Consider the following 26,436-nt stretch of genomic DNA (forward strand, 5'->3'; position numbering starts at 1 on the left):
GTTTTCCCGATATAAGTTGTCCCAAAAAGTAATTGGACATCTGAACCTAAATATAATAATAATATATTAAGATATGAAAACTAACTATTTTTCATCATTTAAATATGTAAACTTAATTTTATTTAAAATTTAATTATTAAAAATTTATTAATCAAATATGAAATTAATCTAATATTGTACAATAGAAATAATTAAAATGTGTGATGACTGGGTGATGACGACAACAAGTAATAGTAATTGTGGATAATGATTAAAAATAGTGTTGGCTAACGATGTAGTCATGGATAATAACTATTAATGGCAATCTGAGTTTACACATTATCGAAAAATTATACTAAGAATATATTTAAAAAGATTACAAAGAAGCATAAAAGAACGATAAGATTTCAAATTTACAAAAATATAAATAAATTATACTAAAAAAGATCCCAAATAAAAAAGAAAAAAATGATCACATCTCAAGTTTACATTCCAATAGTTCCAATATTACCTTCTCTTTTTCTCTATGAAATTTATTTTTAATATTTAACTTTCAGAAGTTCACATATATTGATTTCTTAATAAATTTCATATTGTATCTAAATATTTTTCATAGCTTCTCTTCTATGAAATTAGGTGATTAATAAAAAATTTATTTTATTAAAATAATTACTAATATTAATATGTAATTTTATTTTAATTCTTTTCATAACCACGCAAAGTGCGGCCAAGTACATTAGTTATTGTATATGACTACTTTACAATTGTACATTTCTATTATTTGACTTAAAAGTCGGTCTATATTTTATTTTTTCCTTTATCTTACTCAAAAAAAATTGATTTTTATGCATGTGGGCCCCTTTTCCCCCCTATTTCAGGCCTTTTCAATTTACTTTGTATTTTTTTCCAAGCCGCTACATATGAATATCACTTCAGCAATTCTATTTTCTTTTCTTTAATTGTGCCACACAACTTCTTCTTTCACTTTCATTTTGTATTGAATATTGTATTTTTATAAAATATATTAGATATGAAAAGTTTTTTTCTCTAGAGTAAAAAGAAAATTGAAAATTGAAATTTATTGATTATAAATATAAATTAAATGTATTTTTTAATGGAGTGAACAATGTTATGTACTTAAATTTGTTTAAATTATGTTGTTGTTCTTTTTATTTTAATTTATTTATGTTACTGTAACGACTTGTTCCCGTCATTATGGAAAAGCCAATGGAAATAGAATTGGGGCAAGAAAAACTTTTGTAGTAACTTGGAAATCCTAGTCTAGTTCAGATTTGGACGAAATTTGAGTCAAGCGAGGTCTGGGGAAATCTGGTAATGAATGAGAGATTCAATAATGAATTTGATTACATGACTGGATAACTAAGACGTTAAGGAACCAGCACGACTTTACATAATCGAATTCGGGAGAGTAGAACTCCTGAAACTGATCTTGGCGTGAAAGTGTAGTTTTAGAACGTCCTGGTTTGTGTATTGTGAAATGGGGGTTTGGAACTCAAATTCTGAGGTTCTGTCTCCGTGCAGTCCGCTGTAGCGGGATGGGTGCCGCTGTAGCGAGATGGATCCTGCTGTAGTGGGTCAGTAGCGACTTAAATCGGGTAAAAACCCCCCAAAAATGTTATTTTCTGCAAACCTTCATTCTTAAGAGTCAGGAGGCGACCCAGGACGAGTTCTTGACAGTTTTCCACGACTTTAGGTGCTAAAGGTAAGGATTTTACTCCCTTAATCCATTTTTTAATTCGTAGAACTTAGATTCTTGGTTAATTATTATTGGGAGAAGGTTTTGACCTGAAACTAATGGTGGAAAAAGCCCTAAGTTGGGTATTGGAGTCTTGGGTTTGGTCTAGGGTTGACGAATTTGATTGTAATCCAGGTAATTATGCCTCATTAATTGATGCTTACAATAAATTGTTGTTTGTAGACCTAGAACAAGCGAAAGAATCTGAAAAGGGAAGATTCAAGTACCTTAGAAGGATTTCAAGCTTGATTTCGAGGTAGGTGATGGATTGATTCTTGTTTGCGTGATAGATATTGGTGATTACTTCATTGTAATGCATGTATGTATGTGAATGAAGCATTGTTTATCAAACCTAATGAAATCAGTGCGAATGAATAAATGTATGTCATGATTAACACTTGATTGTATGATTATGAAAATGTACATATGAGTGTGATTGCGATTGTGATTGTGGTTGTGCTGAATGGATCGGATGTCACGTTTCGACACACTAACTTGTATCGGGTGCCACGTTCTGGCATATATATTAGATCAGGTGTCACGTTTCGACACATTAACTTGGATCGGGTGCCACGTTCCGGCGCATTTATTGGATCGGGTGTCACATCCGGCACACTAATTGGGATCAGGTACCACATTTCGGTACACTAATAGTTTGAGTATGGGTTCCATGAGAGGACCATTGAATTGTCATAGTTACTTGTTATTAAGAATGCGGAATTGTACATTGCTCTGGAAATGATAACTGTGTTTATATTCAGTGCATGTGATATTTTACTTTGTTGTGACTGCCTATATATGTTTTGCTTAATGGAATAGCCGCGTGATCTTACCAGTACACTTTGGTTGTGTACTGATATTGTACTTGCTCATTCTTTATTGAGTATAGGGTACCTTCAAACGGCTATCGATAGACCTCGGCTAGGAGATCAGTGATCGAGACCGGATTTCAAGGGTAAACTACTTCTTTCATGCTGTCACGGAATCCTTCATTTTTGTTTAGTCCATTATTTTCAGACTCAAACAATTGTTTAGATGTTTCTTATGCTTAGTTTTGGATTGTAGACTTGTTGAATTTAGATGTTTTGGTACAATGACTTTCAGGCTCTAAGGGTTAAACTTCCGCATTAGTTTGGTTAGTTATTTGTTAAAACCTGTGAAGTTTATGGGAAATCCAGTTTATTTCTACATTTAAACCTTTTTCTATATCTTTAAATGCCTTAGCTTTCATAAAATTTGTTAGATGAGTTTTAGTTAATGGTTCTCCCACCGGAGGGTTAGTGTGGGTGACACTCACGATGGTCTGGGTCGTGACAAAGTTGGTATCAGAGCCCTAGGTTCGTTGATCTCATTGTACCAAAACTAGTCTAGTAGAGTCTTGCGGATTGGTACAGAGACGTCTGTATTTTTCTTCGAAAGGCTATAGGACTTTAGGAAAAACTCACTTCTTTCTACTCCTTTCGTGTTACGACTTGAATCCAATTGGTATCTAGGTGATACAAATTCATATTTGAATTTCTTCACTCTATCTCGTATCTGGTTAGTAATTGAGTTGTAAAATGTAAACAACAACACCAACAATAGAAAATGTGTCCTTGGAAATATGTATGTTTCCCTGACTCATAGTGGGTATGTAATGACTAAAGACAAACATGAGGTTTTTATTATGTTCTTACGGTTAAAACCGTCAGGGTATTGAATTTGAAGATTTTTATGATTTTCTTGTTGATTGACATGAGCTGTTTGATAAGATGGATAATAGTGAGTTAGCGTTGAGTTTATGATATACCGGTTCAGGGGAGAAACTAAAATGTGGTGGTGGTCTCATGTTGAGTGTTGTCTAGTAAATGCACTACTCGTGACTTAGGAAACATTTTATAGCTTTCTGTATGGAGAAGTATATACCCCGAATTTGAGGGATAGGAGGATAGATGAGTTCCTGAATATAGAGCAACATAATATATTTGTTGCAGCCTTTAAGGAAAAAGTTTGTGTTTTGTCCTATATCGTACTCCACTTTGTTGCAGTCTAAAAGAGCAAATTCGTCGCTTGTGAAAAGATTAAGGTCAGATTTGCAGATTCAAGCTTATAGGTGACAACATTCAAGAAGTTTTGTAAGGGACGGCTAAATAATGAACACCATTACTTTGGAAAATGCATTTAGTATTGTTGTCATAATATGTATGGGTTGCTTAGTAAATGATGAAATTATGTATGGACCATTATGGTTAGAATCTCTATTGTGATTTCCTAGATTGAGTGTATATCAATGAGGGTCATGATACGAGTACTACAGTAGTAGTGATGCTTACTTGGTTAAGTTATTAAGTGTATTACAATTGTGGAGAACTTGGGCATATGAGGAGGAAATTAGTGAGGTCGTGAAGGCCGGGGAAATGGTAATGCAGGTAGGGGAGCAGTGCCGCCAGGCAAGGAGGTTGCCCGTCAAGATGACAGGGCTCAGTTTTATGCCTTTTCGGGCAAGACCAAGGTTGATATGTCTGATGCAGTGGTCACATGTGCTATTCTTGTCTGTGACCAAATGGCTACCATTTTGTTTGATCCGGGTTCTACTTATTCATATGGGTCAGTTCAGTTTGCCTTGGGATTTGATGCGATTGTGATGTGCTTGATATTCCCATCCATGTTTCTACCCAGTTGGAGAGTCAGTCATAGTCACCCAGGTATATCGTGCTTGTCCTGTTCTGGTTATGGGTTTTCAAACTTGGGCTGATTTTGTTATTTTAGATATGACTAACTTCGATATAATCTTAGGCGTGACTTGGTTGTCCCCCAATTATGTTGTGTTAAATTGTAACACTAAGTCTGTGACTTTCGAGATACCCGATAGGGAAAAGTTAGAGTGGGAAGGGGTGTACAAGCCTAAGTCAGCTAAGGTCATATCCTCCATTCGGGCTAGGAAACTGGTAAGGCAGGGATGTTTGGCATATTTGGCTCATATTCGGGATGTTGAGATTGAGTCTCCCTCTATTGAGTCTATTCTTGTAGTGTCTGAATTTAAAGAAGTGTTTTCTACCCATTTGCCTGGTATTCCTCCGGATAGAGATATAGATTTTTGCATTGACTTGGAACTTGGCACTCGCCCCATCTCCATTCCTCCTTATTGTATGGCTCTGGCAGAATTGAGAGAACTTTAAGCCCAAATCCAGGAGCTTCTTGATAAAGGTTTCATCCGTCCTAGTGCTTCCTTGTGGTGTGATCCTGTCTTGTTTGTTAAGAAGATGGATGGTAGTATCAGGACTGGTGATATTATCTTAAGCCATAAATGAGTGGATTGATACAGGAATGACAAGCTTATGGATAAAAAAAAAGTCCCATTGAGTATACTTGGGTGAAGGAAATTGAAGATTTTAGTAAGAAACTGCGTAAAAAAATCCAAGTTAGTCCTTTGAATTTGATGAGTATACCTGAGTTTGAGGTGTCATGTTGATGAAAAGGTTGACTTCGTAGTGATAGTTAGGGTTGACTGAGCATAATGGTAATAAGAGATCGTGATGGATTGTGATGGAATGCAACTATATAATACGATTGTGGTTAAGCGAATTTTGTATAGTAATTACGACTCATGAGTATCTAAGGTTGTGGTTTCCTAATATTTGGTGAGTAATGTGGTTGTATGGAAGGTTTTAAGAGATGGTGGGACACTACTCGAATAGAAATTAAAAGAGCCAGAGTCATAATGAAGAAAAATAGTGGGATGTAGTACAACCTTTAGAGAAAGGCGAGAGCAAGAATATTTTATTTGATTGCAAAGGCTAAAGAGGTATCTTAAGAGGGGTAGAAAATTGGGTTCAGAGATGCATGAATTCATTCGTTGATGTGGCTATGGTAATAGTGTCACGGGTCCATTAGATTGGTTAAAAACTATGGGAAAAGACTTGAGAAAGGAGTGTACAGACATTAGCTCGAGTATGATGATAAGTGCTTTGGTTTTATTGTTGAGTTTAGTAATGAGTACGAGTGAATTTTTAGCAAAGGATATTGTAAGACCGATGTAGATGCGATCAATGATAACCGAAGATCCATGAATTCATAAAAATCTTCAAGGTACAAGATTATGTTGATAGATAAGGGGATTGTGTTATGCAGTTAAATTTACAATTCATATTTTTCATTGTAAGTCTACATTCATGGTGATATATATTGTCAAGGTATGCGTTAGCAAGGTGAGAAATGATCAATTGTATCAGGTATTGAGCATTTAAAAGGACTTACACCTGGGTTGAGTCGTAAAGTTTATTACTGTTGATTGTTAAGTACCTAAGAAAGGTTTCACTTTAAAGTGTTGGTTTAGAGTAAGGTAATTGGTCGGAGTGTTCATGATGGTTGTTAGTATTGAGAGTGTGGATTTCAGTGGAATGATATGAAGAGCATGTGGAGTCAACTCAATGGAAATGACTGGTATCGAGTCTTCAGAGGAAAACATTTAGTGTTATTCCGTAAAATTCTTATGTGACCATCTATTTCATTTTGTACGTGATTGTGAGTATGATTCACTAGCTATGCTCACGTATGTTTTCACTTTGGTGGGTGGATCCTTAGTGGTGGATCAGGTGTACCGATCCTGCGATGTTCTCTTAATAGAATGTGGGGATCATTGGGTCCAATTCTATTGTTCTTAAGGGTAATCTACAATCACAATTGCTAAATCTAGCATTTTGATAGTGTTGTTAGGGGGTTTGTATGCTTGGACATATCCCTCGATGAGCATCTGATGTGTAAAGATCAAATTTTTATAACTTAAGCTCATGGGAATTTATGTTGTGGGATGAAGATGTTGTTAAGAACTATGATTGTTTGGGTATTATGAGTGTATGTTGGTTGGTTCAGGTTCACTTCTAATTGTAGCAAATATTGATTTAGAATTTATCATGCTTATGTGAGAAAGGATTTGTCCTGATGATTTTGTCAAGGTTCTTGATAACATGTTGCAGACGTGGGTGCGATCAACTTTGGTGGTTATTGAGAATCGCTTTTGTTGTTAGTTAAGTTTATATACAACAAAAATAATCACTCGAGTATTGAGATGACTACATTGAGGCATTGTATGTGAGGATGTGTAGGTATTCAATTGGTTGGTCTGAGGACCAAGGAGATAAAGTCCGTGAAAGTTCAATAGAAGCATCGTCCGGTTGAGGAAGCTACTTGGGAAACCGAGAAGGACATGCGAGATAAGTATCCCCAACTATTCGACGATTAAGATACTACTCTACTCTTACCTTATTCCTTTTCTCCTAGTTTGTCACTCGGGGACTAGTGATGGATAAATTGGTATCTATTGTAATGACTTATTCCCGTCGTTATGGAAAAACCAATGGGAAAAGAATTGGGGCCAGAAAAACTTTTGTACTAACTTGGAAATTCCTAGCCTAGTCCAGATTTGGACGGAATCTGAGTCATGCGAGGTCTAGGGAAAGCTGGTAATTAATGAGAGACTCAATGAATTTGGTTACATGAGTGGATAGCTAAGACGTTAAGGAGTCCGTACAACTTTATGGAATCGAATACGGGCGAGTAGAACTCCCGAAACTGATATTGGCGTGAAAGGGTAGTTTTAAAACGTCCTTGTTTGAAAGTGTGTTGTGAAATGGGGGCTTGAACTCAAGGCCGATTCTGTCTCCGTGCAGGCCGTTGTAGCGGGATGGGTGCCGCTATAGCGGGATGGGTGCAATTGTAGTGAGATGGATCATGCTGTAGTGGGCCAGTCGCGACTTAAATCGAGTAAAAACCCAAAAAATGTTATTTTCTGCAAAACTTCATTCTTAAGAGTTAGGGGGCAACCCTGGACGAGTTCTTGATAGTTTTCCACGACTTTTGGTGCTAAAGGTAAGGATTTTACTCCCCTACTCCATTTTTTTATCTGTAGAACTTAGATTCTTGGTTAATTATTATTGGGGGAGGATTTTGACCTGAAACTAATGGTGGAAAAATCCCTAAATTAGGTATTGGGGTCTTGGGTTTGGTTTAGGGTTGAAGAAGTTGATTATAACTCGAGTAATTAGGCCTCATTAATTGATCATTGCAATAAATTGTTAGTTGTAAACCTAGAACAAGCGGAAAGAATTGATAAAGGGAATGTAACGACCCGTAAAATGAATAGGTGAAACTAGAGCCTAACGATGTTGTTTTTGAGTTTGGTGTGAGGTTATGAGTTGCTAAATGATGTCCCGAGATATGATTGAGGGGTTTAGGAGTTAAACGTCAAGGTACGACCCCCCAAAGACCAACCAAGGGTCCTTGACGGGGACCCTAAAGCCTAACCCCAAGACCCCAAGGAAAACCAAAAAGTTGTAATTTTGGGATGACTTACGAATAGGGACCTACACCCCGTAGGTCCATCCACGCCCTATGGATGGCCTCCGTAGGTCAAGGCCCTAATTGACAAGCCACAATCCCAAACCACGGACCAGCAGGACGGGGAGTCACCCCACTTACAGTCCACAGGTCATGGGGCGTCGATGGCACCTGTGTTGCTGTCAAGTTTTGGCCAATGTGGGGGCAACATGGTAAATTCATATTAAATCTAGTTAATTTGGGGGACGGTTATTATGGAGTTATTAAAGTATTTTAAGGGTTTTTAAAGTATTAAACTCTATTTTCAACTCATTATTTCAAAACCCAAAATACAAACCTCCCCTCCAAAAGTTCTCTCTCTAGAAACCTCCATGGGAGGTGAAGGATTCAAGCTCTCAAGGTCAAGTCTTCATCTTTTTCAGGGGATTTTCGTGGAGTTCTTCCATAGAAGGTATGGTAGTCTTCATCCTTGACTTAGTTTCTTTCAAGGAGCCAGTTTCAAAATTGATTTCAAGTCTCCAAGTTTTCCCCAAAAACCCTACTTTTCAATCTATGCATGGGTTCAATTCCAAACGTTTTCAAAAGGAATTTAAATGATGAATCATGGTTTAGTTGATGTTTTAATGGTAAATTAAGATGATTTCTTCTATGAACCCATGTTTTTCCCTAAAATCCTAAGTTGTGATTTGTGATTGGGAATTGATTGATTATGGAAGTATGTTGTTTTGTTGATGTTTATATTGGATTAGTTATTGAATCATGTCAATTTCCTTATCTATTGTAGTATCTTAGATTTATGGGTTGATGTTGTCTCATAGCCTTGAAAGGCAAGTTAATGAAGGATCTATGTATGATTATGATGTGAAGTGTATATATGTGTGATCTCAATAAAGGTGTTATGATCATGTTTAGAATGTAATTGTGTTATGATTGAAAGCATATTCTCAATTAACACTCATGAATGATGATGATAGAATGTGAAGGGTTTCTATAATGTGATATTTATCTTGAATTGGTAGGCTTATGCATCATATTCTTGTATAAATGAAAGTAATATGGATTGTTGTATCTTGAATTGGTAGGCTAAGGCATCATTTTCTTGTATTGATGAATGTGACCTTGAATGTAATATCATGTCTTGAATTGGTAGGCTTAGGCATCGTCTTCTTGCATAATGAATGTGTCTTGACTGAATGAATATGAATCGATAGGCTTATGGCATTCCTTTCATAAATGACTTATGAATGTGTCTTGACTTGATGAATATGAATCGATAGGCCAATGTCATTCATTTCATAAATGAATGATGAAGTATTTTAGGTTATGTCTTGAACCGGTAGACCTAGTGTTGGTAGCCCTTCATGATGAGTCTAGAAACTAATGTGATGATAAACCTTGAATCTGTAGACCTAGTGTTGGTAGCCCTTTCATGTGTGAAATGATGAACCTTGTATCGGTAGACCCTATGTTTATGGCACCCTTCTTGGAAAGTCAATGAGCTATCCTTAATGTACCTTGAAACAATAGACCTAATAGTGGTGGCCCTTTCTTGTGTAATGTACTTTGGGTCAGTAGATTTAATGTTGGTGGCCCTCTCAAGTACAATAATGTTAATGAAAATGAACTACTCTATGGGAATGGAGGCTAAGCACCGAGTGAATATGGTAAGATGGAAATTCTCCCGATGTTAGGCTAGGGTTCCAATGAACATCTTCATATCCCATAACTATGTGCCCACATAGGATACTAGCTAGTGGTTTTGACCTACGATAAAATGTTACCGGTCCTACCTTAGGCAAGTAGACCACCTATTTACGGTGTGGGGCTATATGACACCGGATTCCATGGTTTGCTCTCATGGTCTATGTCGGTTAATGCCTATTCTCATCATGTGAAATCTGCATTATGATTTCTTGAGAAGTTCTATGAAGTGTGGGTGGTAGTATGAGATGTCATCCATGCATTGCACGAGTAGGCTTTGAGAGGGTCATAGTGAGTTCTCTAATGTCTTAATGACTAATGAATGAAAGTGCTCTAAATGAAGCTAATGAAAAATGTTGACTTAAATGTCTAAATGTAATGATGCATGCCATACTTGGATTGTATTATGAGTTATTTCCCTTGTTATGACTTATGAAATGTTTATGTCTCTTATGTATGAGTATTGTGTAAACATGAAAAAGATGAATAGTATGGTCTTAATGTGGTATCTAGTGTGGATGGTGGTATGAGACGCTATTCATACATTGCACAAGGTATGGCTTGGGGTTACTTGAGGTGAAAGTCTAATGCAATGAAATGTCTTATGTGGTTGATTATGTTCTAATGTGAAGAAATGACTTGTATGTTGGTTATGTTTGTATATTATGCCTCTTATACTCATGTTCATGAAGTTTTATCAAATTGGCATATAGTATGACTTTCAAATAAAATGTCCGTTTTAAGCATGTTTTTGCATGGCTATCATACTTGGTACTTAATTGTGCTAACCCATATTTTATTTACCTTTAGGAAGTGTAGGGATTGATACTCGATTTGATTCTCTCTAGTTGAAACTTGAATTTGAGATTCTTCCAAGACAAAGTGGTATGTCCTCATAGATCGAGGACAAGTATTTTGAAGTTTCTTTTCTTTCATGTAATAGACATATGTTAGACTTTCGATTGTAAAAGGGCGTGTCCTTACTTTAGTTTCAAGATGTTGTTTTAGATGGCCATGTGAGACAATAGACTTCCGCTGTTTTAAATGAGTATTTTCGATTGTATGAATTTAAATAAGTTTTAATTTCTTACCATTTTCCTTATATCAAATGTTATGAATGCTATGAGGCTTGTACGAGACCCTTCGGGGTTAAGTACGTCGTGTCTCTTCCAGGGTGTAGGCTCGGATCGTGACAGGAAGATTCAAGTATCTTAGGAGGATTCAATCTTGGTTTCAAGGTAGGTGATGGTTTGATTCTTGTTTGCGTGATATATGTTGGTGATTACTTCATTGTAATGCATGTATGTATGTGAATGAAACATTGTTTATCAAAACTAATTAAATGAGTGCGAATGAATAAATGTATGCCATGATTAACACTTGATTGTATGATTATGAGAATGTACATATGAGTGTGATTGTGATTGTGGTTTTGTTGAATGGATCGGGTGTCACGTTCCGACACATTAACTTGGATCGGGTACCACGTTTCGGCGCATATATTGGATCGGGTGTCACGTTCCGACACATTAACTTGGATCGGGTGCCACATTTCGATGCATATATTGGATCGGGTGTCACGTCCGGCACACTAATTAGAATCGGGTACCACGTTCCGGTACACTAACAGTTTGGGTATGGGTTCCATGAGAGGATCATTGAATTGTCATGTTTACTTGTCATTGAGAATGTGGAATTGTACATTGCTCATGAAATGATAACTGTGTTTATATTCAATGCATGTCATGTGTTACTTTGTTGTGACTACCTATATATGTTCGCGTGATCCTACCAGTACATTGTATTTGTGTACTGATACTGCACTTGCTCGTTCTTTGTTGAGTACAGGGCACCTTCAAGCAGCTATTGATAGACCTCAGCTAGGAGATTAGTGATCAAGACCGAATTTCAAGGGTGAGCCAGTTCTTTCAGGCTGCCACATAATCCTTCATTTTTGTTTAGTCCATTCTTTTTGGATTCAGACTATTGTTTAGATGTTTCTTATGCTTAGTTTTGGGTTGTACCCATTTCCTTAGACTTGTTGAATTTAGATGTTTTGGAACAATGACTTTCAGGTTCTAAGGGTTAAACTTCCGCATTAGTTTGGTTAGTTATTTGTTAAAACCTGTGAAGTTTATGGGAACTCCAGTTTATTTCTGCATTTAAACCTGCTTCTGTATCTTTAAATGTCTTAGTTTTCATAAAATTTGTTAGATGGGTTGTAGTTAATGGTTCTCCCACCGGAGGGTTAGTGTGGGTGCCACTCACGACGATCTAGGTCATGACAGTTACTTTCCTTTTAAATTTATCATATAGTCAAAGATTATATGTAGGATACTATAAATCATTATAATTAACAACTTAAAATATTTTATTATGAATTTGAAAATTACGTAAAATAAACTATAAATCACAATATATAAGAGGCTATGCAACTTTAAATACTTTTTTTTTAAATGAAAATCTTTAAATTGCTCTTACAATTCCATCGGTGCATGTGAAATTGAACAGATTGAATAACATATATTATTGAAAGTTACATAAATGATACTATAGATCACAATAATTAACAACTGAAAATACTTTAAAATCATATAAGAAATTTGGTTGACTCTCCTAATTCCATATGTGTCACATACATTGGAACATAAGAAGTAACATATATTATTAAAAAATGACGTAAAAAATTATAAATCACAACAAATTAACAACTTCAACCTTTTTTTAAAAACAAATACAAAATTTAATTGATCCTCAAAATTTCGTCTGTACCACATAAATTGAAACAAGAAAATAACATATATTGGGCCCGCGCATCTTATATATATAATATTTAAAATTTGAAGTTGAAAAAGATATTTATAAGTTGATAAATATAGAGTAAATTTTAGCTTTAGCAAACATAAAAAACATATTTGTATGTTGTAGCTATAGTGTGTATAATTGCGCCCATAACAAACTTTATGTTTGCTATGGCTATTAATTTGTACTAGTATATGTGCCCGCGCGTTGCGTGGTTATTTAAAATGTATTAATTTTATAATTTAAAAATAACTAATATGAATTATTATCGAATAATAAAAATGCATATGTTATAAACACTTGATGCTAATAAAATTAATTTTACCCTAATTTATGTGTAGTGAAATAATGTTCTTCGAAGAAATCAAACAATTCTAACTTCTCCCTCTCATAGTATAATGAAGATCAATACCATATGTAGCGTGTACTTGATATTTATACTAATTGATTGATTTTAAATCCATGTATCAAATTTAAATTTAAACCTAGTATTAAAAATAGTGGTTCTACTTTGAAGTTTGAACTAAAATCTAAATATAATTAACAAATCATATTGCAGCCTCTTTAGCACACTCCTCTCTGGTTCAATCCTGCAAAATAAGACTATTTTCATTTAATCAAATATAATTTAATTAAATAAAAATGCACAAAAAATAAATTTCAGCGATAAATTAAAAAGAATCACAACTAAATTAAATTATTTTCAACGCAAAATTTTATTTTGATAGATGAAAAAAAGGGATCATCTTCTATTCCTTTGATTTACTATGAGTCTCTTTTTTTTATTTTATAACTTTTTTTTTATTTGTTTAGCATTTTTAAAATATATCATAAATTTTGTTCTTTAGTAATACCTATAAATTAACAATGACAAATAATATAGGATTTAATTTTAAAATTTTTGAACTAATTTTATATAAATAATTAATTATTAATTATTATTTTTAATATTAATAAAATAAAATTGCAGAGTTATAAGCACCTCTAACATGCTATTATGAGTAAACCGTAAAAATATACATAACAAAGTCATTTTAAGTCAATTTTAATCCAATATTTTGAAAGCAATAACATTAATTATTATCTTAGATTAAATACATGAAGACAAATTTTATATGGTAGAATGAAATTATAAATGAAAATGAAAATCCGAAAATAACATTTTGCAAGTCATCATTCATTTTATATTTTTATTATATACTCTAAAAAAATCAATAATTTTTTTTAAAAAATAATAATTTTCCTTCTCTTTTATTTTCTATACGAAGTTTTGAGTTAAATGTTGAAAATAAACATTTCACATATAAAAACTTTAAATATATTTTGGTACTTTTACTTTTAAGGTAGCTTGCACAGTATTTTGAATTTTACTTTCATTGTTCATTATATTTAATATTTTACTATGACATTAATTATGTAGGTAAGAAACGTTTATATTTTCCTATTTTACTTCGTCTTGCTTATGCTCTCCTTCACAAACGATTTTTCGAATGAATTTTTTTCCACGGGTAATGTGAAACTATTCATAAACACTTATGTAATGCCTCATCCCATATAACTTACAAAATCTCGAGGACTATTGCAATTCTAAAATTTAAATAACAAAATATACAGATCGAACTACATATATAGATCTCGAGGAGTGTTGTAATTCTAAAAAATGAATAACAAAATATACAAACCGAACTACTTATCAAAAAATACCAAAGAAATATGTAGAACTAAAGGAAGTAATTGATATACATACCAAAAAACACATTGACATTTTAATACCTTGGCACTTAAGAAATCATGGAAAGCATTTAAATTAAAATCTTCTTTTGAGCACCTCCTGCTCCAATTCGTAGTTGTCCATGATGAATTGTTTCAATCATCTAATATAATGAAATAATCAAATTATGATAAAACTTCCGAACGGTTACAACCGTGTGGGAAGTTATTAAGAGATTATTAATAATTAATAATATTAATTAATAATTAATTAATATTGATGATTAGATTTTTAAAAACTAAAAATTCTAGAATATTTGTTGTACTGATTTAAAGAATTAGTTTTCAAAGGATGTGGAGTAGTAATTTTGAGATGGTGTTTTCTAATGATATTGATAAGGCTAGTTATTTTTTGAAATTCAAATTTTGAAATTTTTTTTTTTTGTTGTAACTTCTTTTTTTTTTTATCAAAATTGCAAACTCTTATGTAAAAATAAACTGCATTTTATTAATTTAAAAAAAGAGAGGAAGAAAACGGGATAATTGGTTTCAAGTTCCAACCATCATTATATATATATGTGTATGTGTATATATATATATATATATATATATATATTATTATTATTTTTTTTAAAAAAAAAAAAAAAAAAATTATCATTTATTTTTTACTTTTTAAAATGTAAAAAGTGTGGTAACTATTTTGAAAAATATAACGTAGTTGTAGTCTTTTTTCAAAACATTTTAAAATTTAACTTTTTTTTAAATTAAATTTTTTTTTTTCAAAATTGAATAATTAAGAAATTTTGTGGTGATGACANCACTTTTTCTTTTTCTATTATATTATAGAATATAGATAGAAGATTATGATTATGATTATTATTATTATTATTATTATTATTATTAGATAATGCTTTTGTGTTAATACGTTTTTAATTATATATATTTAATTGTTTTTTTAAAACTCAAAATTGAAGAATCTAACTTGTATGTTAAAATTCAACGTTTTCCTTTTTTTTTTTTAAATAAAAAAACAAAAATTCTAATTTGTCTTCTAAAACAGTAACTGTTTTCCCTTTAATAAAAAATTTACATTTTGATTAGTTTATAATTTAAAAATAAAAAATTAAAGATTAATTGTGGTGATGACACATAGGCGCTATCACCTTTTCTATTATATAGATATAGAAGATATAAATTATTAAAAATTGTTTTTAAATATTCAAATGACTAAAATGTCCCTTATTAATACTCCCTCTGTCCCTAATTACTTGTCCACTTTTGAATTGACACACCTATTAAGAAAATAATTAATGACATAGTGAGTTTACCATTTTACCCCTATTAATTATGAAGTGGATGAAAAATTCTATATTTTTCAAAATAATTAGTCATTTAATTAAGGGTATAATAGGTAAAAAGAATTTGTCCTTTCTTGATTTATTAAAATGAACAAGTAATTAGGGACAACCATAAAAAAAAAAATGGACAAGTAATTAGGGATAAAGGGAGTATGTAATTCCAAAAAGTACACATATCATCATTGACATGTGTATTGTAGTCTCTTATATACTATTCCCTGTGTCCCTAATTACTTATCCATTTTTAAATTGACACACTTATTAAAAAAATAATTATTGACGTAGTGAGTTTACCATTTTACCCCTATTAATTATGAAGTGCATGAATTAAAAAACTTAAGATTTTCAAGAAATTATATCCTTTTCAAAGTAATTAATTGAGGGTCTAATAGGTACAATTTTTTTTATCCTTTATCGATTTGTCAAAATGAATAAGTACTTAAGGACAACTAAAAAAGGAAAAACTGACAAATAATTAGGGACAGAGAGAGTATAAGAGATAATATCTTAGATGGTCACTTAACTATGCATTATTCTCTCAGAAAGTCACTTAACTTTAAATTTTAACTCAAAAGTCTCAATTATGAATGTTTTACTTACAAAGTCACTCAACTATGATTGTTTTACTTACAAAGTCACTTAATATATTTAATTGTTTTTTTTAATTAAAATTTGTTGGTATAATTTTTCTTTTTATTTAAAATATTTTTTAAAAAGGTATTATCCATTTAAATTATTTAATGATCCGACCTACTAAAAATATAATATTGATCTATTCACTTAATATATTTAATTATTTTTTTAATTAAAATTTGTTGGTATAATTTTTCTTTTTATTTAAAATATTTTAAAAAAAGGTATTATTCATTTAAATTATTTAATGAATCGACCTACTAAAAATATAATATTGATCTATTTTATTTTAATTGGAATTCAAAAATAATACGGGAATAAATCATTCCATGCATCAGCCATCAGAATTCCTTAAGCATTAAGAGGAATAAATTATTCTCCTTTTCTCCGAACTATTCCGATTATAACAATAATTTCCTGCATCAGAATTCCTTAAGCAGAGGAGAAGAGGAGAAAGAGTCTGACAATACTATAGGAGAATTAGCGCTAAAGTAAAATGGGTCAATATTATATTTTTAGCAGGTCGGTTCATTAAATGGTTTAAATGAATAAATTTTATTTTTTTAAAATATTGATTTAAAAAATAAAATAAAAGTATATCAGCAAATTTAAATTAAAAATTAATTAAATAGGTTAAATAACTTTGTAAGTAAAATACTCATAGTTGAGTGACTTTGTAAGTAAAACACTCATAATTGAGTGACTTTTGAATTATAATTCAAAGTTAAGTGACTTTCTGAGAATATAAGTCATAGTTGAGTGACTTTCTGAAAAAAAGAATTCATAATTGAGCGACTTTTGAGTTAAAACTCGAAGTTAAGTGACTTTCTGAGAGAATAGTGCATAGTTGAGTGACCACCTGAGATATTAACTCCCACCAATGCACACAATCCTAGGAGATATGTCATCTAAGTTTATTATGTATAGAATTACGGAAACGTATACAAATTTACTCGAGTATATAATCACGTGCAAGGAACTCATTCAATTCAATCTGCATATATAGCATATTTTATATATAAAATATCAAAAGAAAATTGAAATTCCTTTAAGAAACAAATCCAAATACTATCGAGTGTGATATCTTTTTAGGAAAAATTGTATAAAGCAGCAAATTATTAATTCAAATTAAATATTATAACAATAATTTTATTTAGTTATAATATGTAGCAAATAGTTGTCATTCACCTATCTCCCTGAATTTTTCGCTATCAGTCTCTTTCTCGCCTCTATCACACTATACAAATACAAATGTACAAAATGCATTTGTGTTTATAAAGCGAGAGAAAACTGTATATATACATATCTTTTTGTTCGCCTCTCTCCTTAGAGAATCTTGCTCACCTCTATCACTTTATACAAACACAAATGTATAAATTGCGTTTGTGTTTGTATAAAGCGAGAGAAAATTGTATATACAAATACAAATACAAATACATATATTTTCGTCCTATACACTTATAATTATACAAATATAGATCTTTCCATGTCTAATTTTCTTTTGTTTCTCTCTTTCTCGCTTTATACAAACACATATTATACAATTGATTTGTTTGTAAATGTATACCGAAACAGATTATACAATTGATTCTTTTGTATATGTATACCTAAATATACATATTAATAGTCATAGCAAACATAAAGTTTGCTATGAAGTGTAATTATACAAACTATAGTTGTAGCATACAAATATGATTTTTATGTTTATTAAACCTAAAATTTACTCTATTTCTTAAGCATGCATTTAAATAAGTAATTTGATATTATAATATAAGATTATAATATCAAATCAATATTTAATATATAATTTGAATTTCATATTCTAAGATTTTCAAAAAACATAATGTTATTATCAAAAATAATTATTTACGAATTATAATCTAGTTAATTTTAAATTTTGATTTCAAATAATACGGCGGAAAATTTCTTGATTGAATTTGTAGCTCAAAGCCTCAAAAGGAGTTGCGTGGTCGTGTAGTACAAATGACATCATTACAAAAAAGAAAGTACTCCTTTGTTCGATACTTATCTATTATTGATTTTGTACGTTTATAAGAAATTATATATGAAAAGATAATGATTTTACATATTTTAGAAGAAATTATATATAGAGAGGTAATTATATTGTATCATTTTTTAAATATAATAAATATATATACTTTTTAAAATGTAGTAGGAAATTTCTTTGGATGACATTCTGATAAGACTTAGATATATAATGAACTTAAGGTTAATCAACCAACTGTGGATAACTATAATTAATATTAAAAATAAATTAAATAGTAAATATAAAATTATTCATTAATTTCATAAAATAAACAAGAATTATTGGACATTTTAAAATAGCATAATTGATAATTATTGTTGAACCGAGGAAAAAAGACACGTTAGGATGTGCAGCGGCAATCCTCTGTTGTGTGCAGTTACGTGGATACGTCTGCTATTGCCTCATCATATTGCATGCAGCTATCCCATTCCCACTACGACGCCTGTCGTCTTCTCCCAGAATTTCCCCTTCCCAACGCATCCTCCATGCTTTATCTGTCTATTCTCAACAAACAAATATCTTCAGGTAATCAAATATTTCTCTCTTTTCAAATTGGTTCTTATCATGATATATATATATATTTGAAGTAGAACTGCTGTCTAATTGTTGCTTCTATCGTTTTTGAGGTCAGCTATACTCTTGTTTCCTTACTTGAGTGGGCATCTATGTTTTCTTCATTCATTTTACTTCTATTTATGGTTTTATTGTAGAAGTACTGCTATTGTATAAGCTTCTCATTCCACTTATTGGAAATAGGGGCGGAGCTGGTAAGGGTGCAAGGTTCATCTGAATCTCATTAATTAATTGTTTATATATTATTAAAATTATTTTTTGTGTGTATATAGCACATGTTGAATCCTCTTCGATTTCTTGGTGATTTTACTTCTTTCATATTTTGAATTTGAACCTGAATTAAGAAAATTCTGTTTTTTCCACTGATCAGCAAAGCTAATATAGAGATTCTCCTTGCTTATTTCGATTGATTTTTGTCAAAAGGGAATTTGATATAGGAATTGATTCCTTTTTAGCGGAGTTGCTTTCTTATTTTGCTTGATTTTTGAAACAACTTAGTTGTACTAGTTTGGTTTTGTGTTATTTTTTTTTTCATTTTAATTTATATTTTTTGGTTTGTTTGTAGGATGGAAGATCAAATTGTGGAGCATACTTCGTTAAAAGATGAGGAAGAAGAAGAGGAAGATGATGACGACGAGGGGGAATTGAAAGAGAGTAATACAAGGTGGATTGTGCACAAAGGATTAGGGTTGGGGAAGAAGGTTATGATTACAAGTATTGTAATCTCTTCTGCCCCAGTGGTTCTTCCTCCGCTTATTGTTATTTCTGCACTCGGGTTTGCATTTTCGGTCCCTTTTGGTCTTGCTTTTGCTAGTTATACTTGTACTGAGAAGCTTATGAACACATTGCTTCCGAGGTCAGAGCCACCTCTACTGTTGGAGTATGGGGATATGTATGAAGATGATGAACAAGTAGGAGGGAATGGTCCTGGTTTTGGTGGAGAAATGTTGATGGAAGAGGAGGAAAAGAAAGAAATGGAGGATGTAAAAGAAGGGGTTGAAATGAGGATTGAGTTGGAGAGCGGTGGATACGAGGGAGGACCGACTCTTGTTGAAGATGAAGATGTTGGCAGAGCGGAGGAAGAAAGAGAGATCAATGTAGATGAGGATGTTAAAGAAGAAGGATATGAAGAAGATGTGGGTGAATACTTGGAAGGAGAGAATGAGGGACCAATGAAGGAGGAAAATTTGGAAATCGAACGAGCTAGAGAAGCAGAAAATTGGGAATTTGATGAAAAGATTAGGGAAACTGAGGGTTTGGATTTGGTGGCCAAAGAAGCCAGGGGAGAAAATGAGGGCGAAAAAGACCTTACTTTAACACCAGGTCTGCCAGATAAGAATTTTGTTGAAGTATATGTAGGTGATGCAGTGAAGGAAGATACCTTAGAGAGTTCAGGTGGACTTGAGGGAAATGAGGATAGAAAGGTTACGCGTCCCGAAGTCGTAGAGAAGCCATTGGAAAGCAAAGATGAGAGGGTAGATAGTCTTGTGAGAGAGCTTCAAGGAACAAAAACTGAAAAAGGACCCGAGGTTACTTCGGAAGAAAAAGAGATAATAGAAGTAACAAGGAAACCAAACGTCAACAAAAGCTCAAAGAAACACCACAAAAAGAAGAAAGCAAGTGAAAGTAAAAATGTTGCAATATCAGAGAAAGGGGAGGGGTTGAGCAACAAGCAGCAGGAAGACACTGATGTGAAAATAATAGGAAAAAAGGAAGAGGTAAAGGATGAAATTAAGGTGAAGCATGACGAGAAGCATTTACCAGTGAAAAAGGAGACCAAAGAAGGAAGATACGAAGCCAACCAAAGTGGTGTTTCCAAAAAGGCCAAGAAAGCTGCTGAGATGGACAAGACACTGCCCGGGAGCAGAGATTCAGGAAATGGCAAGAATGTTGCAAAAGATGCTTCGCGTCCATTGGAAGGCAAGGATAACCTGGTAGCTGCAAAAGAGGTTCAAAGGAAGGCACCTGATGTCCGCCAGAACCTTCCATCTGAACGAAAAGGGACCACTGATCAAAAGAAAAATGTCAATGCCGGTGGTGTCAATCAGGTTTCTGGAAGAGCAGGGATTCCAGAGGCCAAACCCGCCAAGGTCAGTTCTATTGTTTTAAGTCTAGTTCTGCCACCTTAGGTTGCTTTCCGGAATTTTATGGGGGTACTCGGAGAGGGTTATCTTTTAATATTTCATAGTTTTCTTGGTTCTTTGAAGTTTCTTTGGAAAATTTGGTCAATCTATTTGAAAGCATGTTTAGGTTCAAAGGCGTATCCAGGATTTTGAGATGATGGGTGCATGTTATATAAAGGTTGATCTATGATATAAATTTGATCGGTTCGACATTTAGGTTTTTACTATTGAAAACCGTTAAAATTTTAAAATTATAGGTCTAAAATTAATTCTTATATACCAATTACCACTTAGAGAAGTGTTATCTAATTTTAGAAAGAAAAATGAAACAAGATAAATATAAAATTCAACTTTCTAACCTCGCGGAGAGAGGTGCACCCAGTCATAATCGCATTATCTGATACTTGAAGTGTGGGTTCATGTATCTATATTTCAATATCTTTTAAAATTATAACACTACTATATATGATCTCGGGAGGGGACCATGGGTTCACGTGAACCCGGTGACCCCCCTTAGATACGCCTCTGTTTAGGTTAACCTAGCTGGACTCATTTAGTATGCTTATTGAAAAAATTCTTTGATTAGATACTGGGAATTATTCAGACTGTTGATTGCTTAATTTACCTCGTGAAAGAAAAAATCCTTAGCAAGAAATGCTACTATTCATGAATTAACCAAAAGAAACTGCAGTTGCATAAACTGTCTAATTCTCTGCCAATGCTCAAGTAAAGTAGTTTCTCGTTCACCCAATCTCGTTCTTTGTGAATCTCAAGCAAGCACATTGGTTCTCTTAGTAGAGAGGGTGCAACTTTTACTTCATTTCTTCCATTAGTTTGGCTTCTCTTTCCCATTGTTATTAGTGCTCTTTCATTTCTTGCATTACTCTTTACATTCCTTGGTGGTCATGCACGGGATGCTCCACTACAGCTCAGTATGAGCCCATTTTGCTCCAGCCTTGGTGGGTTATTATACTCAGCACTCATCAAAGTGTCCGCTGGCAATCTAGATGTCAATATATTCTTTTAGTTTTGGGATGCATGCCAGATTGTCTCTTAATAGGGTGAGGGTAAATGAAGATTCGGAGTTTTCAATTTTCTTTTTGGATCCTTTTAAGATCTTTTTCTGGGTCTGGAAAGTGGAAGTAAGAGTGTAGAAGAATGTGATTGCATGACAAATGCCAACCCTACTAGTCTACAAAAGCTGTACAGAACTTGCAAAGATACTTGGGGTCTAGCAAATCGATATCGATGCATTTTTATTTACCAAACTTCAATCTGTTTTCCTCATTTTGAACTTAGATTTATTCAGTATTGGTTTTTTATCCCTAAGTTATTCAGGATTGTTTCAATGAACTCTATATCATATATTATGTATAAAGAGAAAGATGACCAGTTTTTTTGGCATTCCCAAAGGTACTGTGGAGTATTAAAAGAAGAATACTACAAGACTAGTAAAGCAATACTTGTGTGCCAGGTTTATATTTGATGTACTGTGCCTTCTTGAATCAATAGATAGCTTTTTAAAGAAAGAATAACTAATGGGCTTAGTGGGGATGAGTGTTCCAAGAGCAACTAATCAAGTTCCGCACCCGTGGCTTGTATTTTTTTGTTCATTCAAACCAATTGCGAAGCAGCATCAAAGAGACACTTATGGAAACATGTGTTCATGTATACGCTTTTGATTCTAAGACATGTATAATTAATGTTATTCAATCATTCTCCAGCCTGCAGTTTCAAATTGGTCGCGGGCAGTCCGTCACAGCCCTCTCTGTGTGCTCTACTTAGGTCCATGTGATTGAATATATGGCTATTCCAATTCTTACTGTACTGTGATTATCATAACCGATGATTCAAATCGTAGAATCCCTGCTAATGTTGCATTTTTTGAACATGTTTGCTCCTACAATTTTTGATACTGGTATGTGTGATATCAAGGTTAGTCCCTCTTTTTCACTTAAAGAGGTTGTCGCGTGCTATAGTTTTATCGGTGATGGAAGGCAAGATGCACGAACACTTTTCTCTCCCATGTTCGATTTTTCATATCTGGTCTCCTTTGTACTAACTGCTTGTAATATTCATTTATTTCATTCTGTGGCTAGAGTATTTGAAGCCATTTGGATTCATTTTTACTTGCTTGATGATATTGCTAGGAGTTCTCCAGTGAGGAGAAGATATGGGAGAAGATGAATGCAATGAGAACAATCGTGGGATACACAGCAGCCACCCAACCTTTGTTGGTAGATGAACTAAAGGCGCTATACATCTTTACTGGAGTCGAGCCCCCATCTACGTTCCATAACCTGTCCACTTTGGAAGAAGTGAATGACAAGCTTCAGTTTCTTATGTCGATTGAGGGAATAAAGTAAAGTATTAGTACGTACTTTGTTTGGTCTGTATTTTCTTATTGTCTACTTTTGTCTTGTTAGTTTGTCAAATTTTAGCTTGATACTGGATTTGTGTATGATTATGCTAGAAATTGCACTTTGTTGTAAAATCATCAGCTTGAATGTTCTACAGAGGTTTGGCTCCTTTTAGGAAAATATTCTTCTATGCTTGAACGTTGCTCTATCTTGGTGGCGTCGGTTCTGGAACAGGAACTGCTGTTCTTGTTGATGTTTTTGAAGGCTCACTGTTGTGCAGTCTTTGAATTCTGAATGTGATCTTAGCCAAGTCTCTTATTGTCTTCCAGTTGATTGGCTTCTCGTGGACTGCCCCGAGTTTCGAGTTTGTGTCTTGGCATTTCAGCTTTTTCAATAGAATATTGGAGTTTCCACAAGGCAATGGTGTATTGAGCCAGATGTCGAAAAACAACTGATCTCGGTGTACAGAGTGAGATGTCGAACTTCATGGAGGTGCAGGGGAACTTTTTTAACATATTATCTTCCTGTTTAGTTGAACTTCCATATTTCATGTTAAGTATATAGTACTTTATTTTATCATATTATTAATTCCTGTATGAATTCCAAAAGATGAATAAATTGAAGAAAATGGTACTCCTCATTCAAGTTGTGTTAATTGAACTACTAAGGTGTCAAGTTGTGTAAGGTGGCAGCAAGGGCGGATTCACATGGAGGGTGTTTGAGCACTCATTAACCTTCTTTCGAACTATATACTGTATATATATTTATTAGAGAGCACTATGAAAATAATGGTTTAATTGGCTTGGTGGTTGAAGGTGGGAGTTTAAGATGAGAAACTATTTGTCTCTTGGCCAGGTTTGATTCCCCCTCGAGACATTATTTTTAGTTCGGAAAAGAATTAAAATTACTCTTTAATTATTCGAAATAAGATTAAATGCATCTTAAAATTATCTTTCGGCTCAAAAGTAACCTTTCCGGCTTACTAGATGATCAGGCTTATCCTTCTGTTCAATGGAAGAGTTATGTGGCATCTCATGTGTGTATTAATATGCCATATAGACCTCCATATCTGCCCGCCCGCCCACCCACTTGCACATAGACGTTTTAAGAGTCTTAATTTCATCCTTTTCCCACATTTTTATTTTTTTTAGAAAATCAACACAACAAAATCCATAATGTAGTCGTTTAAAAGTTTAGTTTATGAGGAGATTGTTCTTTCAATAGAGTATGTTTTTTAACATTAGTTTCAATATGTAGTCTAAACCATATTAATAATATGTTTTTGGTGTACTTTTTTAAAAAATAATCCTTTTCGTAAAAAAGATCCAAAGAAACTTTCTTTCACCAGTCTAATTTCGCTACTAGGGTTCATAGTAGCTACAATCTTTCTTCACCGCTAGGTTTCAAAGTAGCTACGATCTATCTTCGTTGCTATGGTTTCAAAGTAGCTATCATCTGTGGATATTTGTGGTTGTAGGATAGTAAATCATTTTTTCTATATTATTGTATTTATGATTTCAAAGCAACAGAGTTAGGGTTTGTGATTTGTATAATCTTCTGGTATGTTAGATTAGAGAATAAATTAATTGTTTATTCGAGTTCAAATAGTAGTATTCATATGATTTTTGATTTGATTGGTTTGTGCATTGGGATGAGTTGTGATTTTTTAATCAATTGAATATTTTGTCTTGTATATGGTGATCTTTTTCTGTTATGTTAGATTTAGGGAATAATTTGAATTAAAATAGTAGTATTCATGTGATTTCGTATTTTTTTTCAATCGTGCATAGGAGTAAGTTAGATTTTTGTAATCTTTTAAGAATTTTGTCTCGTATATGGTGATCCTTTTATGTTAGGTTAGATTTAGGGAATAATTTGAGTTAAATAGTAGTATTCATGTGATTCCGTATCTTATTCATTCGTGCATAGTAGTAAGGACTTGGTCCTAATGCCCTTTTTCATAAAGGATTTGTTTGTATGTGAATATATATTGTTTAATCTGAATTTGATGTATATGGTCTTAATGTCCTTTTTCATTGTTTATTATGACCTGTTTGTTCAGAATATTTTCCTCTATTGTTTATTATATATATATATATATATATATATATATATATATGGGAAGCACCTATCTTCAAAGTTAGATTACAATTTTACCCTTACACTTTTCAAAATGTAATAAATACAACATCTAATCTAATTAAATAATAATAAAAATGTATTATCTCTTCAAAATTAAACACTAAATTATCTACACAAAAAAAGAGAGGGCACTATTTGACATTCATATTCCAACTAAAAGATAATGATACTTATTTCCTCTGTCCCTAATTAGTTGTCCACTTTTAAATTGACACACCTATTAAGAAAACAATGAATGACATAGTGAATTTACTATTTTACCCCTATTAATTATTGTAACATCTCACACCTAGAAACGACTATAAAGAGTTTAAAATATGAAAATATTTATTTTTGGAAAAAATAATGAAATCTGAAAATTGTCTAAGTTAAGAAAGTGATTTTTGACCATTTTCAAACGGCCATAACTCCTAGCTCAGGATGAGTTAGGAGAAGCTCATGATATGGTTGGAAATCCCTTGGAGATATCTTTCCAACATCGCCGAGTTTGCATGATTTCGACATCGTATGAGTGAGATATGCCTTTCAGAAGTTGGGCTATTGGATTGAGGAAAGTCCCAATCCGGATTTAGGGAAGGGCAAGGTAGTCTTTTCTCTAATTAATTTCCTAATTCGTTTTTAGGGATTTATTAGGGGTAGAAACATGACTTCGTCAGTTTGGAGAATTGAGAAATACGCTTAGGGCTTGGAGAAAAGAGAAAAGAAGAAAGAAAGGGAGAAAAGCCAAGATTTCGCCAAGAATGTCAAGCGTTTGAAGTGGAATTTGTCGAGGGTGATCCCTATTAAGGTATATGAGATCTTCTAGTGATGGGTTAGTTCACCCACACGCCAACTTGTTTCAATTCAGCGATTTTGGGTTGTTCACATGTTAAAAAGTGAAGTTCTTGAAGAACATTGTTGAATTCTTGTTGGTTGATTGTTGAATGCCTAGTGTTGA

The 26,436-nt window shown here is 33.0% G+C and overlaps 1 protein-coding gene across 1 annotated transcript in view; it reads left to right on the plus strand.

Annotated features, from left to right (window-relative positions):
* LOC125855801 (uncharacterized) overlaps positions 1 to 24,017 on the plus strand; it is a 39,680-nt gene extending 15,663 nt beyond the window's left edge. Inside the window, exons 2-5 of the mRNA XM_049535496.1 lie at positions 4,144 to 4,419; positions 19,012 to 19,081; positions 19,440 to 20,964; positions 23,148 to 24,017. Coding sequence (XP_049391453.1) covers positions 4,144 to 4,419; positions 19,012 to 19,081; positions 19,440 to 20,964; positions 23,148 to 23,363 — 2,087 coding nt within the window. The 3' untranslated portion in view covers positions 23,364 to 24,017. The remainder of the gene's footprint in view (positions 1 to 4,143; positions 4,420 to 19,011; positions 19,082 to 19,439; positions 20,965 to 23,147) is intronic.
* Positions 24,018 to 26,436: the final 2,419 nt, after the last annotated feature.

This window comes from Solanum stenotomum, chromosome 2 (assembly GCF_019186545.1).
Source record: "Solanum stenotomum isolate F172 chromosome 2, ASM1918654v1, whole genome shotgun sequence".
Classification (NCBI taxonomy): Eukaryota; Viridiplantae; Streptophyta; class Magnoliopsida; order Solanales; family Solanaceae; genus Solanum; species Solanum stenotomum.